We start from the raw sequence: 13,029 nt of genomic DNA on the forward strand, positions 1-13,029 counted from the left end.
ATTGCAACTGAAACTCTTTTCCCTCTTTCCTTTCTTTCTCTCCTTTCTCTTGCATTTGCGAACTTCTTGTCGGGTTAATAAAGTTACCTGGCGCTTGACTCCGTTTTGAGTCTTAATTCTGTTCCCGAGAAATACGAACAAAACCACGCTCCGGTGTGTGTGAGGTTGGTCTAGCCGCCCCTAGCCTCCCAGACTCGTCTGAGGTCGGCTAGAACGCAAGGGGGCCTTCCTCCCACCCGAAATTGGAGCGTGACAACTACACGTGTCTTTACACTCATATTTACTTGCATTGCAGTTAGATGTTGGCCTTGGAGCAGGTGGAGAGCTCACACAGTGTAAGAGAACGTAGAGGAATTTAGGCAACATAGAGTTGCAGTAACTGCAGCTATGTAATATGCAGGAGGAAGTCAGTCGAACAAGAAGTTTCATGGATATCCACGTGCAGGAAAACCATACTAGATGACCTTTAAAGGTCCCTTCCAACTCTAACTATTCTATGAGTCTATGATTTAAAAAAAAAAAAAAATCTTTTGAAGCTTGGATCAAACACAAATGAGGTGACAGTGTTTGCTTTCCCTCTTCTCTTTGCAGGGAATGAAGTAGAAAGACAACTAAAACTAAAACTTGATGATGGTTGCAATTGTCAGTAAAAATGATTCCTCCCTGTGGTCAGTCAGGGAACATACAAAGTGAAAAATAAATTCTATGATGGGAAGAAAGTCCTCCACTGAGATGATGCAAATATTACTGGGATGTGAACTGCAATTCAAAGAGCAAATAAAAATAATCTAAAAAAAATGTGATGTAAAAAAAAATCAGAGGAGTCATCTTATTCAAAAATTCTGTTCCAAAACTGTAACAAAAGGCATTATATTTATATGATTCCTATATAAATTCTATTTGCTTACATTATGAGCATCACTGCCATATTTGTTTGGAACAATACTATAACATGCATATGACATGGGGCCAAATCATGCAAACATGAGAAAAAGACTCAACAGAAGGACTGTGGTTACTGGAAAAAGTACTTAAAAAAAAAAAAAATCAGGAACAAACCATCAGTCACAACACTGCTCCAGTCCAAAGTGTCTGCACAGGCAGGCACACATTGTGCCCACCCAGTACACTTGGAATGCTCTTCCTCTCCACCTGCCAAGCCACTCCTGCTCCCTCCTCCTAATGGTTCCCAAAATTTCCCTTCCACTGTATTTCCCACAAGATGTACAATAAATAAATATAAGGGACAGAGAAAGGAGGCAGAGGAACTCAAGCAAATTACCACTTCTTTTCTCTATTATCTTCCAAATTTGTACTTCAAATATTGCCTTTTTTCAACATAGTATGATCCACAAAAGAAAGAAAATACTTGGAAGAGCATGATACAGAGGTAGATTGTAATGCTGCTTAGCTTTCATGAAGACTTTCACAGACAGGGCTAACCACACATTCCTAACTTCTAAATACCTTACATATTCGTGAGGAAATGTCTTTTCTAGAGCACATATTGATGACAAACGGCTGATGTGAGCTCAGGAGAGATGCTATATAGAAAAGTTGCTGGTAAAGGACGAACCTATGGAAAATCATATTAGAAATCCAGAGCGGCTTCCACGATTCAGTCACAGCTCAACTAGCTGGAAAACCTTGGGTGACAGTGCCCCTCTCTGGTCAAAAGGGATCAGTGCATATTTGCCGGTTCTGTTACAAAACCAGGACCCTTGCCTAGTGCACTGTTTTAAAACTATTCAAAACGCTCTAATTGAGAGCAACAAAATGTCCGAATATGAACTTTAACTGAGCTGAACATTGTTTTTTTGATTTATAACCAGAGGACGCTGTCTATTTTCACCTGAAAGCTATAGTATGCTGCGCTACCCTGCACCATCCAAGCGCACATTTTACATTTAATACACCAGCCAGAGCTGAAATTAGTTCTGCACACAAGTCAGAATACCTGCAAGGCCTGAATAAAGGTTGAGAGTCTGAACCAACAGCCATGTTCTGAAATGCAAGACTCATTACATTACCTTGGGAAAAGCACAACAGTTGTACACGCAAGCATAGCAGGCAACAAGATTTGATCAGTCTACTAAGGTCCACAAATAAATTAATAGCAAAAAGACAGAGATTACCTGCATCTCTGTCTACAGCTTCCACCTTTATGACAAACTCCCCTGGATCTTGATTTTCACGAACTGTAGTCTCATAAAGTTGCTTCAGAAATATTGGTCTCTCATCATTCACATCAAGAACAACAATGGTTAGAACCTGCGTGGAGGAGAGAGCTGGGCTGCCATCATCAAGAGCCATCACTGTCAAACTGTAGCGCTCCTCAATCTCACGGTCCAGAAGCTGAGCTGTAGTTAAGAGCCCTATTACAAAGGAAGAAGGTATTAAAAAGGTATTCTGGTCCAGGTTAGAATCCTGTTTCTTCCAGCACTCATACCATAAATGTCGCATCACAGAGTACAACCGTGCCATCGCTGCAAGGCTTCCAAAGTCTGGAGTCAGTTATTACCTTTGATTCCCTTCAGAGTGCTAATTGGCCCAAAAATACTCATTTTTGACATCAGGGGAAATTGAGATTCATGGAATATTCAAGTGAAGATCATCAGCATTTTAAGGCTCCACTGAACATGTTACATCCAGTGTAATGTACGTTCCTTTGATCTTGACTTTGTCTTACCTCACATGTACATAGAGCAACATATGTGTGTTTAAGTATGCATCGTGTAAAAATCAGAATGAAGTATTTCACTGCACACACTTGCTTCCCACATTCCTTAATGCACTATTGGAGGGCACTGCAGTACATTTACACAACACAGTAATAGTGCCATGCAGAAATTTTTGAGCCGAGTCTCGCCAAGCTTGCCTACTGCATGTAGCATTGCCATGCTCGTGTGGTGCTGTGCCTGAGGAAATCACCCCTGAGGACGATAACTCAGCTGGGTGAGTATCATAGTAATGTAGTATCTCAGTATTTAATTGTATGTACTCCCAAACATTACTGTGAGAAGCACAGTACAAGAAACTCCAGAGAGAACAGAAGTTACTGTACCTGTGATTTTATCCAATACAAATGCTTTGTTTTCATTGCCTGAAAGAAGGTGATATGTAACTTGTCCATTTCTTCCCTCATCAGGATCCTTTGCAATTATGTGGTGCACAAGGAAGCCCACCTCCACATCCTCCATGACATAGGAAAGAGGTGAAGACGTAAAACTGGGACTGTTGTCATTAATATCTAAAATAACAATTTTCACAGCCAAGGAATCAAGTCTACGATCAGTCAGATTTATTGCCTGGTCTGTTGCAGACACTGTAAGGATCACAAAGCGAGTAATCTCCCTGTCTAGTGGAAACGCTGTGGTCAAGGTGCCATATGAAGGGTGAATATGAAATGGATTTTCACCCACATTACTAATTTCCAGAGAATACTGTATTTTGCTGTTCAGAAAACTGCCGTCTCCATCTTTTGCATTGAATGTGTAAACCAGAGTACCAACAGGTACATTTTCCTCTATGCCAATCACTACAAAGTTATCTTGAAAATATGGAGAATGGTCATTCTGATCTTCTACATCAATACTTAGGAAGACAGTGTTGTTCTGTGAAGGATTATTATTATAATCCTTTACAATAACTTGCAAAAGGAAGTGTGAAGCTGTTTCATAGTCAAGTTCCTTGGAAAGATAAAGGTCTCCTGTCAAGCTATCTATTTCAAAGTGAACATCATCATCATCATCTTTAGCAATACTGAAATGCAGTTTTCTGTTATTTGTTAGATGATTATCAGACCACTTCAGAGAATTCAACACTTGTGCGGGTTTAAAATTTTCAGGTACGACGAAGTGCTTGAAATCTTGAGATACGCCAGATCTCCCATTGAGACATGGGATTACCTGCAACAAAAGCACAGAGACTGCAATATTTTCCCATTGTTATTATGAACATTGTAATGAAGATTATTTTCCATATTTGAGAGTTTTATTATTTATTATTTGTGACTATATTTATCCCAAGTATGCCTCAAAGCCAGAAAACAAAGTCAACATACTGGATACGCGTTCAAATAGTCCTTGGTCAGTCATTCCATAACTCTGTCTTTCATTCTCATATTAAAAAAAGGGACAAGATTGTCTCTCACCCTTTGAATCACAGGCATCCAAAGACAGACTTGAACTCTGCTTTCTCTGCCCCTACTCTGAAGCACGTCAACTGTCTTTCTACATAGGAAAGTATCACAGGGACAGATGGGACAAAGAAAGCATGATACGTTATGCAGTTTGCCAAATGCAAACAGGTAGCTGTCACTAGCGGTCTCAGTGACATTCAGCCACTGATAAAGGAGCGCACAGGCAGCCTTGACAAAGCAGCCCCACTGCAGTTCAATGAACAGCAGGTGGCTGGCTGTAGAAAGAGCACATGCTGAATTTCACACTGCCATGCAGAGCAGCCCCGCACAAACCAGTACAGAGGAAAGAGCTATCCTTATACTGGGTTACAGAGACAGAATTTAGAAAGAGAGCAACACAGTGGAGAAAAAAAAAAAACTAAGAGATATTTCGGCTTCTCTCTGCCCCAGAGAGTCCCTCCTGATATTTATTTCTAATTCTGCCTACCTGCGTGTTTTCCTTCTCTCTTCCAGTGTTCATAATGACCTCCTAGTAAAGTGCAAATATCATCTAGTTGCAAGACAAACCAGAATGCTGCTGTGTACTCTTAACAAATCAAAATGAGTTTGTGCTCTGATTTCCCCCCTCAACAGACAAATGACTAAAGAAAATTATCTTGAGACAAGGTGCTTATAATTTTGAACTTCTTCCTTTCTTCAGCTTATTTCCCTAGCTTCTCCAAAGTTGTTTTTTCAAAGAAACTAAGTATCTAGCATAGTTTTTCTATCCCTACAACATGAACAAGTACCTGGATGTAAACAGCAGCATGTGCTTCCAGTGAAGGCACCCCCTGGTCCCTGGCTATGACCATCATTCTGTAGTCTGATCTCTCAGCATGTGACAGAGACTGGGCTGTTCTTAACTCTCCAGTGACAGCATCAATCTGGAAGTATCCTATATCCTCTTCTACGGGGAAAAAAAATAGTATCAGTTATTGCAGATCTCTTCAGCTTGCCTCTGTAGTACTGAATGTAGTAATTAATGAGCAAGAAAGAGTAAGACCCAGAGGAAAGGTAACCTGCTGCACTCATTTGGATCTCACTGACTTACTTGGTTCATCCCTTCTCCCTTCACTGAGTACATAGTTATAATAACTCGCTCACTCTGGATTTAGAAAGCCACAGAGAGAAACTCTACAGAGTACTGCTCACTTTTGTACTGACGTTATTCATACCAATGATGTGACATTGCTGGGATTGATACTCCTATCTCCAACAGAAACTGACAGGCAGGGCCAGAGAAATAATTAAGTCTTAGTCTCTGAACTGGCATGAAGGGTCAAGTGATGCTGGGTAAACAGCTGGCTCATGTTCCTTGTAGTCTATGGGTCAGCAAAGAGACCAATCTACCCCTAAGGCACTGTAACTGCAGTGCTACAGTCAGTCCTGCACGTGTTCTGAACTGCGAGCTAACTGGGGGTAGCTAAAATCTTACAGTAAGTTGTTGCAAAGCAATATGTGAATATTGGAAATTATGCTTTCATCCTTCATCAAAGGACAACTAGATCTAGTTAAAATTACTACTACTGCATCAGACTATTATTTATTCTAGAGTTGCAAAAAAAATTCTGCCATAGAAGAATAAATAGCTGTTTGTGACTTCTCCATTTTCAAGGAATGCAATATAAACTACTTTCTGATTTTTAGTAAAATGGGAAAGTACCTACTACTTGGTAAACATTACCAAAACCAAAAAAATCAAATTTGTCATAACTACTTGTCTCTTAAAATAGTCGAGTGAGTTTTTATGCTATGTGAGTTTTTAATAAGGTGTGTTAATGGGTTAAATAAAGTCATGCAGAATAACAGCTGCTATTCTAATAAGCAACTGTGGTAAAAATAAATTCAATGCAGATGTAGTACACAAAACAACCATAAAGAACTATATTTCCATAGGCACCTAAGTGAGCATGAAGATGTTTATGTTCTCTGAACCTGCACATGCAAATTAGTTAGCTGCACATATAGATGCTCTTTTTCATACCTAATCACCTTACCTGCAACTGTAAAAATATTTGCACCTGTAGAATTTGAACAAACATTGAGCAAGCTAGTTAGAAAACAGAGGTTTCACAATCAACAAATAAGAGTTTTTTCCAGTACTTTTCTGCTCTTTCTGACTGACTATAGGTTTTTAATGCTCCAAGGGTCCCCTTCTGGGTTGACTCTTGCAGTCTGGAACATAATGAGGAAATTGCCAGTGAAAGGAAACAATATGTAGAGATAATTATATTGAATGAGACAGCCCTGCATTCTGCATTTTTTCATGATAGTTTCAAAATACTAATGCCATTATATTACTGTTTTAATAAATAGCTTTTGGTTACTTTCCTGGTTTAGGTCCCAACCGTATGTCTACATTCACAGCTACGCTATTTTGTCCCATATAATATTTCATGACACAAAATCCCAGCTAAGCAAAAGGCAGAGGAGATATGAAAAACAGAACACAATGTGAATTGCATGCATATATTTTAAACTTTTTCTAAAACTGACATTTAAAATAACTGATAGGGAGAACTAATGAGAAAAAGAAGACGGTAAACAGAAGTGCACAAAAACTATTCTCTTCATTTTTCTAACAAAATGGAGCAAAAATAGAAAATAGTTAAAAACAAAAATAAAATCTGAGAACAAAAGCAGTGCAAGTACATAATTGCAATCTGAGCTGAAGGCTATGAGAATTCACTCATACTTCAGCAGTGATGAGGACAGTCAGTATTTCTTAGCATAAAGAACAACACTTGTTTTTCTGTTTCAAGTAGCAGAATATAGATGGCTAAGCTCAATTGAATTAGGTGTCAGTCCACAGAGCTTCTGAAGGGTTGAAGCTTCTTTAGTAGGAGAAAGGAATGATCAGAATCTACATTTTTGAATAAAATAAAAGAGAGCTGGTCAGAAAGTAAATTATCAATAGCATTATTCACTAGAGACCATGATTCCACTCAAATCCAAATATTGCATGAAATGGTCAGTTTTGCATATATTCTGGTGGTAACAGAAGTAACGGAAAAGTTTCATAATGTTGGGAGGAGATATTGTATAAAACCAGAACCTCTTGGGACTTCCACTTTGAAAGTGTTTCTCATTTTCATCTTTTTATCTGGTACTGCATTATAAAGAGAGTCAAAAGTGAAACATCTTATTTCTATTTTTCTGGTATTTTTATCAGTCTTTAAAAAAAAATTTATTCATGGAAAATTTCAAAGTGTAGCCACTTGATTCCAAATCAGAAAAAAAAACTTCAAGGAAAGAGCCCCTTATGAAATGAATTTTCCTTCATCTACAGGCAGACTAATCAAACTTTCATACTATATTTTGTAACTAAAGTAATTTCTTCCATTTCTGAATTTCAAAAGTCTACCTGAAGACAGATCTTGCTTTTCAACTGATTTAATAGAGAAGAAATAGATCACTTTTGCATACTTTTGCCCAAGATTACTGAGGGCAAATACATGTGAATGATAGCTTGCTCACTTTCTAAAAACACTCCAAATCCTCCTCTGCATTCTTTTGAACTTCAAAGTGAGGCATAAGGGAAAATCCAGTTTTGAATTTTACACTCAAAGAGCATGTCAGTCATTGCTCTAAAAGCTCGTGCTCCCTGCACACCTTTGCTCAGCTTTCATCTCCGTAAGTTGCCTGTATTAGGCAACTGCTGCTTATATCAGACACCCTAAAGATGTCCCTTTTTGTACAAAGAAACCTCTGTATGCAGTGATAGTTAGCTACATATTTTTACCTAATTTCCTGAAGAATTAATCTTTCCTAGGTTTTAAAATACTTAGTGTCTTGGCCATCTCATTCCCCTTTGAGATAGAAGGAAAGCTGTTTCTCTAAACAGAACAGAGGAAGGCAGTGCCATGGTTCTCCAAGAGCTTCAATATCGTGGGACTGCTGCAGAAACACAGCCCTCTGCAAGTCTAGGAATGCTCCCAGCATCCTGCTTGCAAATCACCCTGGAGAACAAGTACTTGTCCACAGACATATGTACAACATTTGCCAATTTGTGCACGTTAGTAGTGTAAACTAGGCTTCTCCTAGCACTCTGGTGGTCAAGTGCTAATGTACCTGCAGAATTGGTCCAAATATAACTGTAAAAGCCTCCACTTTGCCAGTGCTAGTCTTAACACAAAAAGCAATAGTTTATGATGCACTATAAATACAGACTAATTTTTGTTATAAATGCTATACTATAACCTTTTGACAGTCATAAAGAAGGCCAGGCAAATCACTTTGCAATTGCCAGTGTCACTAAGGGATAGTACACAGCTGGGCTTCACCGCTCTATGAATTAGGTTATGCTTTCAGTGATTAACACAAAAGTGGAGGTATGGTCATATGATCATGCATTTCTATACACATGGATGTTTAAGGATGATTTGTTTTGATTTCCAGGGAAGAGAGAGGGGCATTTTGAAGAAAACACTTGTCCTCTGAAGGCTAAAATGCATCTGTTGTGTAAACGTCATAGTTCTTTTACAGATTTTTCCTTACGTAATTTGTTGGCATTTGTCATTAGCCCTCCTGCATAACTTAATCTATTGCTGCTATCTTGGCATTTCTTTAAGGCCTCAAAAACAGTAAAAATTACCCAGTGACTTTTACAAGCTGAACAGCTGACACTGACATTCATAGCTCTTAATCTTGCAGTAGTCCCTCAATTGTTGAAAAAGAGCACTGGTCTGCAAGCAGTCCTCCAATTAACCTGATGTCTTTGTGTTTAACAAATATGGTTGCATATCAGATCATATTTCTTCTCCATATTTTAGTACTGAACAATGTCCCAGAACTAGAAAATACTATTTTAAATACAAACCAGGCAAGAACTTCACCATGAAACAGAAGACCAGATGTTAAAGGCTGTGAGCCAACTAACAACAACAACAAAAATTAGTATCAGAGAAGCTCAGTTGTTTCTGAATTTGTTTATCAGGAAAATATCTAGTTCCAAGGCTGGGAGGGTTCTTCTAGTGTTGTTTTTTTTTTTTTTTTGCTGCTGTTTTTACCCTTTTGTTCTTTCTAGAGACAGACAGCATTTGCAAGACCCGTCATATTCTGTGTTGCTAGTCATTTTTTACAATTTGAACTCTTTCTTACTCCCCCCTTGGGCTCTACAGTGAAGCCAGTAAAAAAATCCAAAGTGCTGTGTGAAGGAAGGGGATACAGTTAGATATACAGAGGCAGAGATCCCTGAAGAACACTTCTCATGCTGCTTGGCCATCACCCTTCAAACAAAGGGCTGGGTACTACTCATTCCCTTTATCTTAAGGGGGATCATTTCATGAAAAATATTATTATGCACAATGCAGAAGTCTACGATTCTCTTCAATTCCCTTGGAAAAGGCAGTGACTTGTATCCAAATTAAGGTAATAAAAGTATGGTCATAAACTGACCTGACAGTCTTTTATTATCTACATATATTTCAACAGCAAAATTTTCAATAGAGTTGTTAAATGTCTCTTTTTTTTTTTAAGCATCTCTTGGTGGAAGACAGCAGAGTTAGTCCTCTGGCCCTTGTGGATTTGGATCTTAAAGTCCTTCCATTACTCCACAGAAGTCAAAAGGGTACATAAAGACACAGTATAACATAATCCACAGAAATCTTTTGGTAATTTTAGCCTTGGCAAGAAGAGGCTACAGATTCTCTTGCTCTTTAAGAGTGAGGAGTAATGTAGTTTTGCAGTATTTTGTTCTTTACTCTGCAGTGACAAATAATTGTAATGAGTTTAAACCAACCCAGGCCACATTTGAGATCTGACTACACAGAAAAGAACACCTGAGGAAATGCACTGAGTGGATGGAAATACTGGAAATGTCTTCTTGCTCTGACGAAAACAGTCTAGTTTATGTGTAAATTACCATAAACTACAAATACCAAGCTTAAAAGGTATTGATTACATTAAGCTGGTAGAATAGAGCAGGTAACAAAATAAAATAAGTAGTTCTGTTCTTGGCATTTCTTGCTGTTTTAAACCAATAGGGACGCAAAGCAGGCATGTTTTCCTCACTGAATTTCTCTCTTGCATAGAAGTGTAGCAAGTGGTATGTGGCAAAAACAGAGATCACATCTACATCTCTTACCAGTACTAACACCCCAGCCTCACTCATGTTCTAATGCCCTGTTACTTCACTGCAAATAAAACTGGATCCTATAGCATACCCCAGAAGTGAACTACTACATGTAGGAATTACGGGGAAAGCTGAAGAGGAGAAGTGTTTTTAAGCTGCCACGTTATGTCAGGCTAACACAGTGCTAAACAAAGGGTGAAACATGAACTAAAAACTACAAGCCTCATTGTTTGTCCAGATTATCTGCTGATCCTTCTGATCCCTGTCTGAGACTGTCATGAGATGTTCTTGAAGTAGGAAAATTTTCAATTGGTCATGGGAACAGAGAAATCATCTTTCCTTGAAGATGTTAAACAACTGACTGAAACACTAAACTGAACAGTACAAGATCACAGTTCTAATCTTTTCTGAGTGTTGTTAGAATGCTCTCTTGTCGCCCACACAAGTGACCAAACGCCTGGGAAGACGGGGCAGAGGGGGAAGGGAGAAAAGGTAGCTGCTTTGGCCTAAGTTACTTCAAAAGACATATAATGGTCCTGATTCCTATTTACACATGCACCTTTATTCTAACAAACACAAAATAGACATAAAATTCTGTATGTATACACTGCATCTCTAAAACTCTAGCTATTTTAATCTATCTTTTCATATGACTAACATTTTAAATTCTTACCTGATTCTAGTGAATACAGTACAACACCGTTGTTTCCAGAATCAAAGTCTTTTGCAAAGACAGTGGTAATAAGTGTCCCTGATGGTTGCCCTTCCAAAACCTGTCATCAAGCAGTTTATAAATAATTTGCAAATATACATGGATAACAGCGAGCCTTAAAATAAATACCTTCCCATAACAGAAAAGTTTAATTATTGCTCTATTTTCCATTTCAGTAATACTTACAGTCAATGAAAAGAGCATTTCAGGAAATGGTTAAATAATACAGCTCTAGCAATTCTCTGTTATGGTCTGCATATATTGCTAATTCAAAAGTCTTTAGTACAGTAGATTCACAGGTCAGAAATTAAGAGAGATTCTACTGCATACATAATAAAATTATACATGTATATCCTTTACACCTAACAGTACGCAAAGCACAGAAGTGTAATAACTTGATAAATTTTGAAACTGCCCAATATATTTGAATCTCAATTGAGAATGGGTTAGGTTTCTGTGTCGGTGCCACGCTGTCCCCCTTTCACAGCACAGGACATCTGGGCTCCTGCTGCAGGGCAGAGCCGGGAGCAAGTCCATGTATCCCACCTGCAGCACCTACCGTGAGGTGCAGCTCCTGCCCAGGCGCCACCCAGGGGAAATGGGGCTCATTGTCGTTGAGGTCTCTCACCATGATGTACACGGCTGTCGTGGCGTTAAGCTGTGGGGACCCATGGTCGGTCACTAGCACCGTCAGCTGGTGGTGAGTTTGTTTTTCACGATCTAGTGCAACCCAGTTTATGATTTCACCTGATGGACACGGAAAATGAAGGAGAAAGGGAGTTAGACATTTACTATATGCTAGCACTCATCTTACTACATGCAATTATTCATTTAATTTGACGTGAAATAATCATACGTGTCTTCTGGTACACCTTACTGCTGATATTAAAAACTTCAGCATTCCAAGCTCCACTTCATTGAAACAGTCTGTCAATTACAGTTCACACTTGCACTTTAGAACCACATTGTATCCTTTACAGTGGATGCCCAGGAGCAAAGGTATAAAACAGTATGAACCAACATGCTGACCTTCCAAAGAAATCCATCTAGCCTTTTCTTCACCACACTTCAGGACAGATAATATATGAGCACAGGGTTTTAACTGCTGACAAATGGCCTTCATTATGCCCCTGGGTTAGGAAATTCTCAACATAACGTCTGTACGTTAACCAGGAAGCCTTGTCTCCTGTAAGATTCTGGTAAACCCGGTGAGTAAATCTGACCCAGTTTTCTCTCCATCTGCTCAATCATACTCAATATAGCTGCAGATTTGTGGTTGACCAAAGTCCTTCACACAGATAACCACATATTATTTTAAGATCTTATCAATTAACAACAACTAGCACTCTGTTTGCCTTCAAACTTCCATAAATATACTCAACAGAAATCTGCTTTGAAAGGAGAGTTTTATTTCAAGATTCATACATGGAAATTCTGGGTGAGTCTATTCACTCCCCATGAGGACAGGACATCTGGGAACAGAAATTTTAAACAGCAGATCTTTGCTCACTGCCTATTATTGTGCTAAAGCAGATAATTTACAGTGCCTGTGTTCCTTACAGGATCTCCTTCCTCTGGATGATCCATACTGTGTCCCACCGTGTTACACTGTGTGGATACAGTATCTATTGCTCCAGGCATTTGGGATTCACTGCAGAGTACACCCTGTGCCATGAAAAAATTCTCTCAATCAATGCAATTTCTGTGGTGCCATGTACAACATGAAGTAAGTTTTGACGTAACTTACAGAAGTTTTCACAAATATTTTAAATCACTGTAACTGTCAAGTGTCATAGTTACCTTTACAGTTATTTATGGCTGATCTGTACTTTTAAACTGTACTTGACCCCAGGCAATTAAGTTGCTCATATGATCTACTGAAGCTACAACTTAAAACATTTTCTTTTAATTTGTTACAGTCAAGCACTGAAACCTATGACCAAGTGACCAGAAGAAAATAATGAAAAAATCAAATCCTAAGGGTTAGTTCATTCTTCATTACCATATATTAGATTTATTTAATTCCTCAAATTGTGAAGCTCTGAATTAGAATATTCACATATC

At 38.6% G+C, this 13,029-nt stretch overlaps 1 protein-coding gene across 1 annotated transcript in view; it reads right to left on the reverse strand.

The window, feature by feature from the left end:
* Window positions 1–13,029, reverse strand: part of DCHS2 (dachsous cadherin-related 2) — a 69,337-nt gene that overhangs the window by 38,648 nt on the left and 17,660 nt on the right. The window contains exons 5-9 of the mRNA XM_086747665.1: window positions 11,525–11,712; window positions 10,927–11,026; window positions 4,930–5,087; window positions 3,065–3,908; window positions 2,136–2,375 (exon numbers count right to left, since the gene is read on the reverse strand). Coding sequence (XP_086603791.1) covers window positions 2,136–2,375; window positions 3,065–3,908; window positions 4,930–5,087; window positions 10,927–11,026; window positions 11,525–11,712 — 1,530 coding nt within the window. The remainder of the gene's footprint in view (window positions 1–2,135; window positions 2,376–3,064; window positions 3,909–4,929; window positions 5,088–10,926; window positions 11,027–11,524; window positions 11,713–13,029) is intronic.

This window comes from Chlamydotis macqueenii, chromosome 4, assembly GCF_036417535.1.
Source record: "Chlamydotis macqueenii isolate bChlMac1 chromosome 4, bChlMac1.mat, whole genome shotgun sequence".
Classification (NCBI taxonomy): Eukaryota; Metazoa; Chordata; class Aves; order Otidiformes; family Otididae; genus Chlamydotis; species Chlamydotis macqueenii.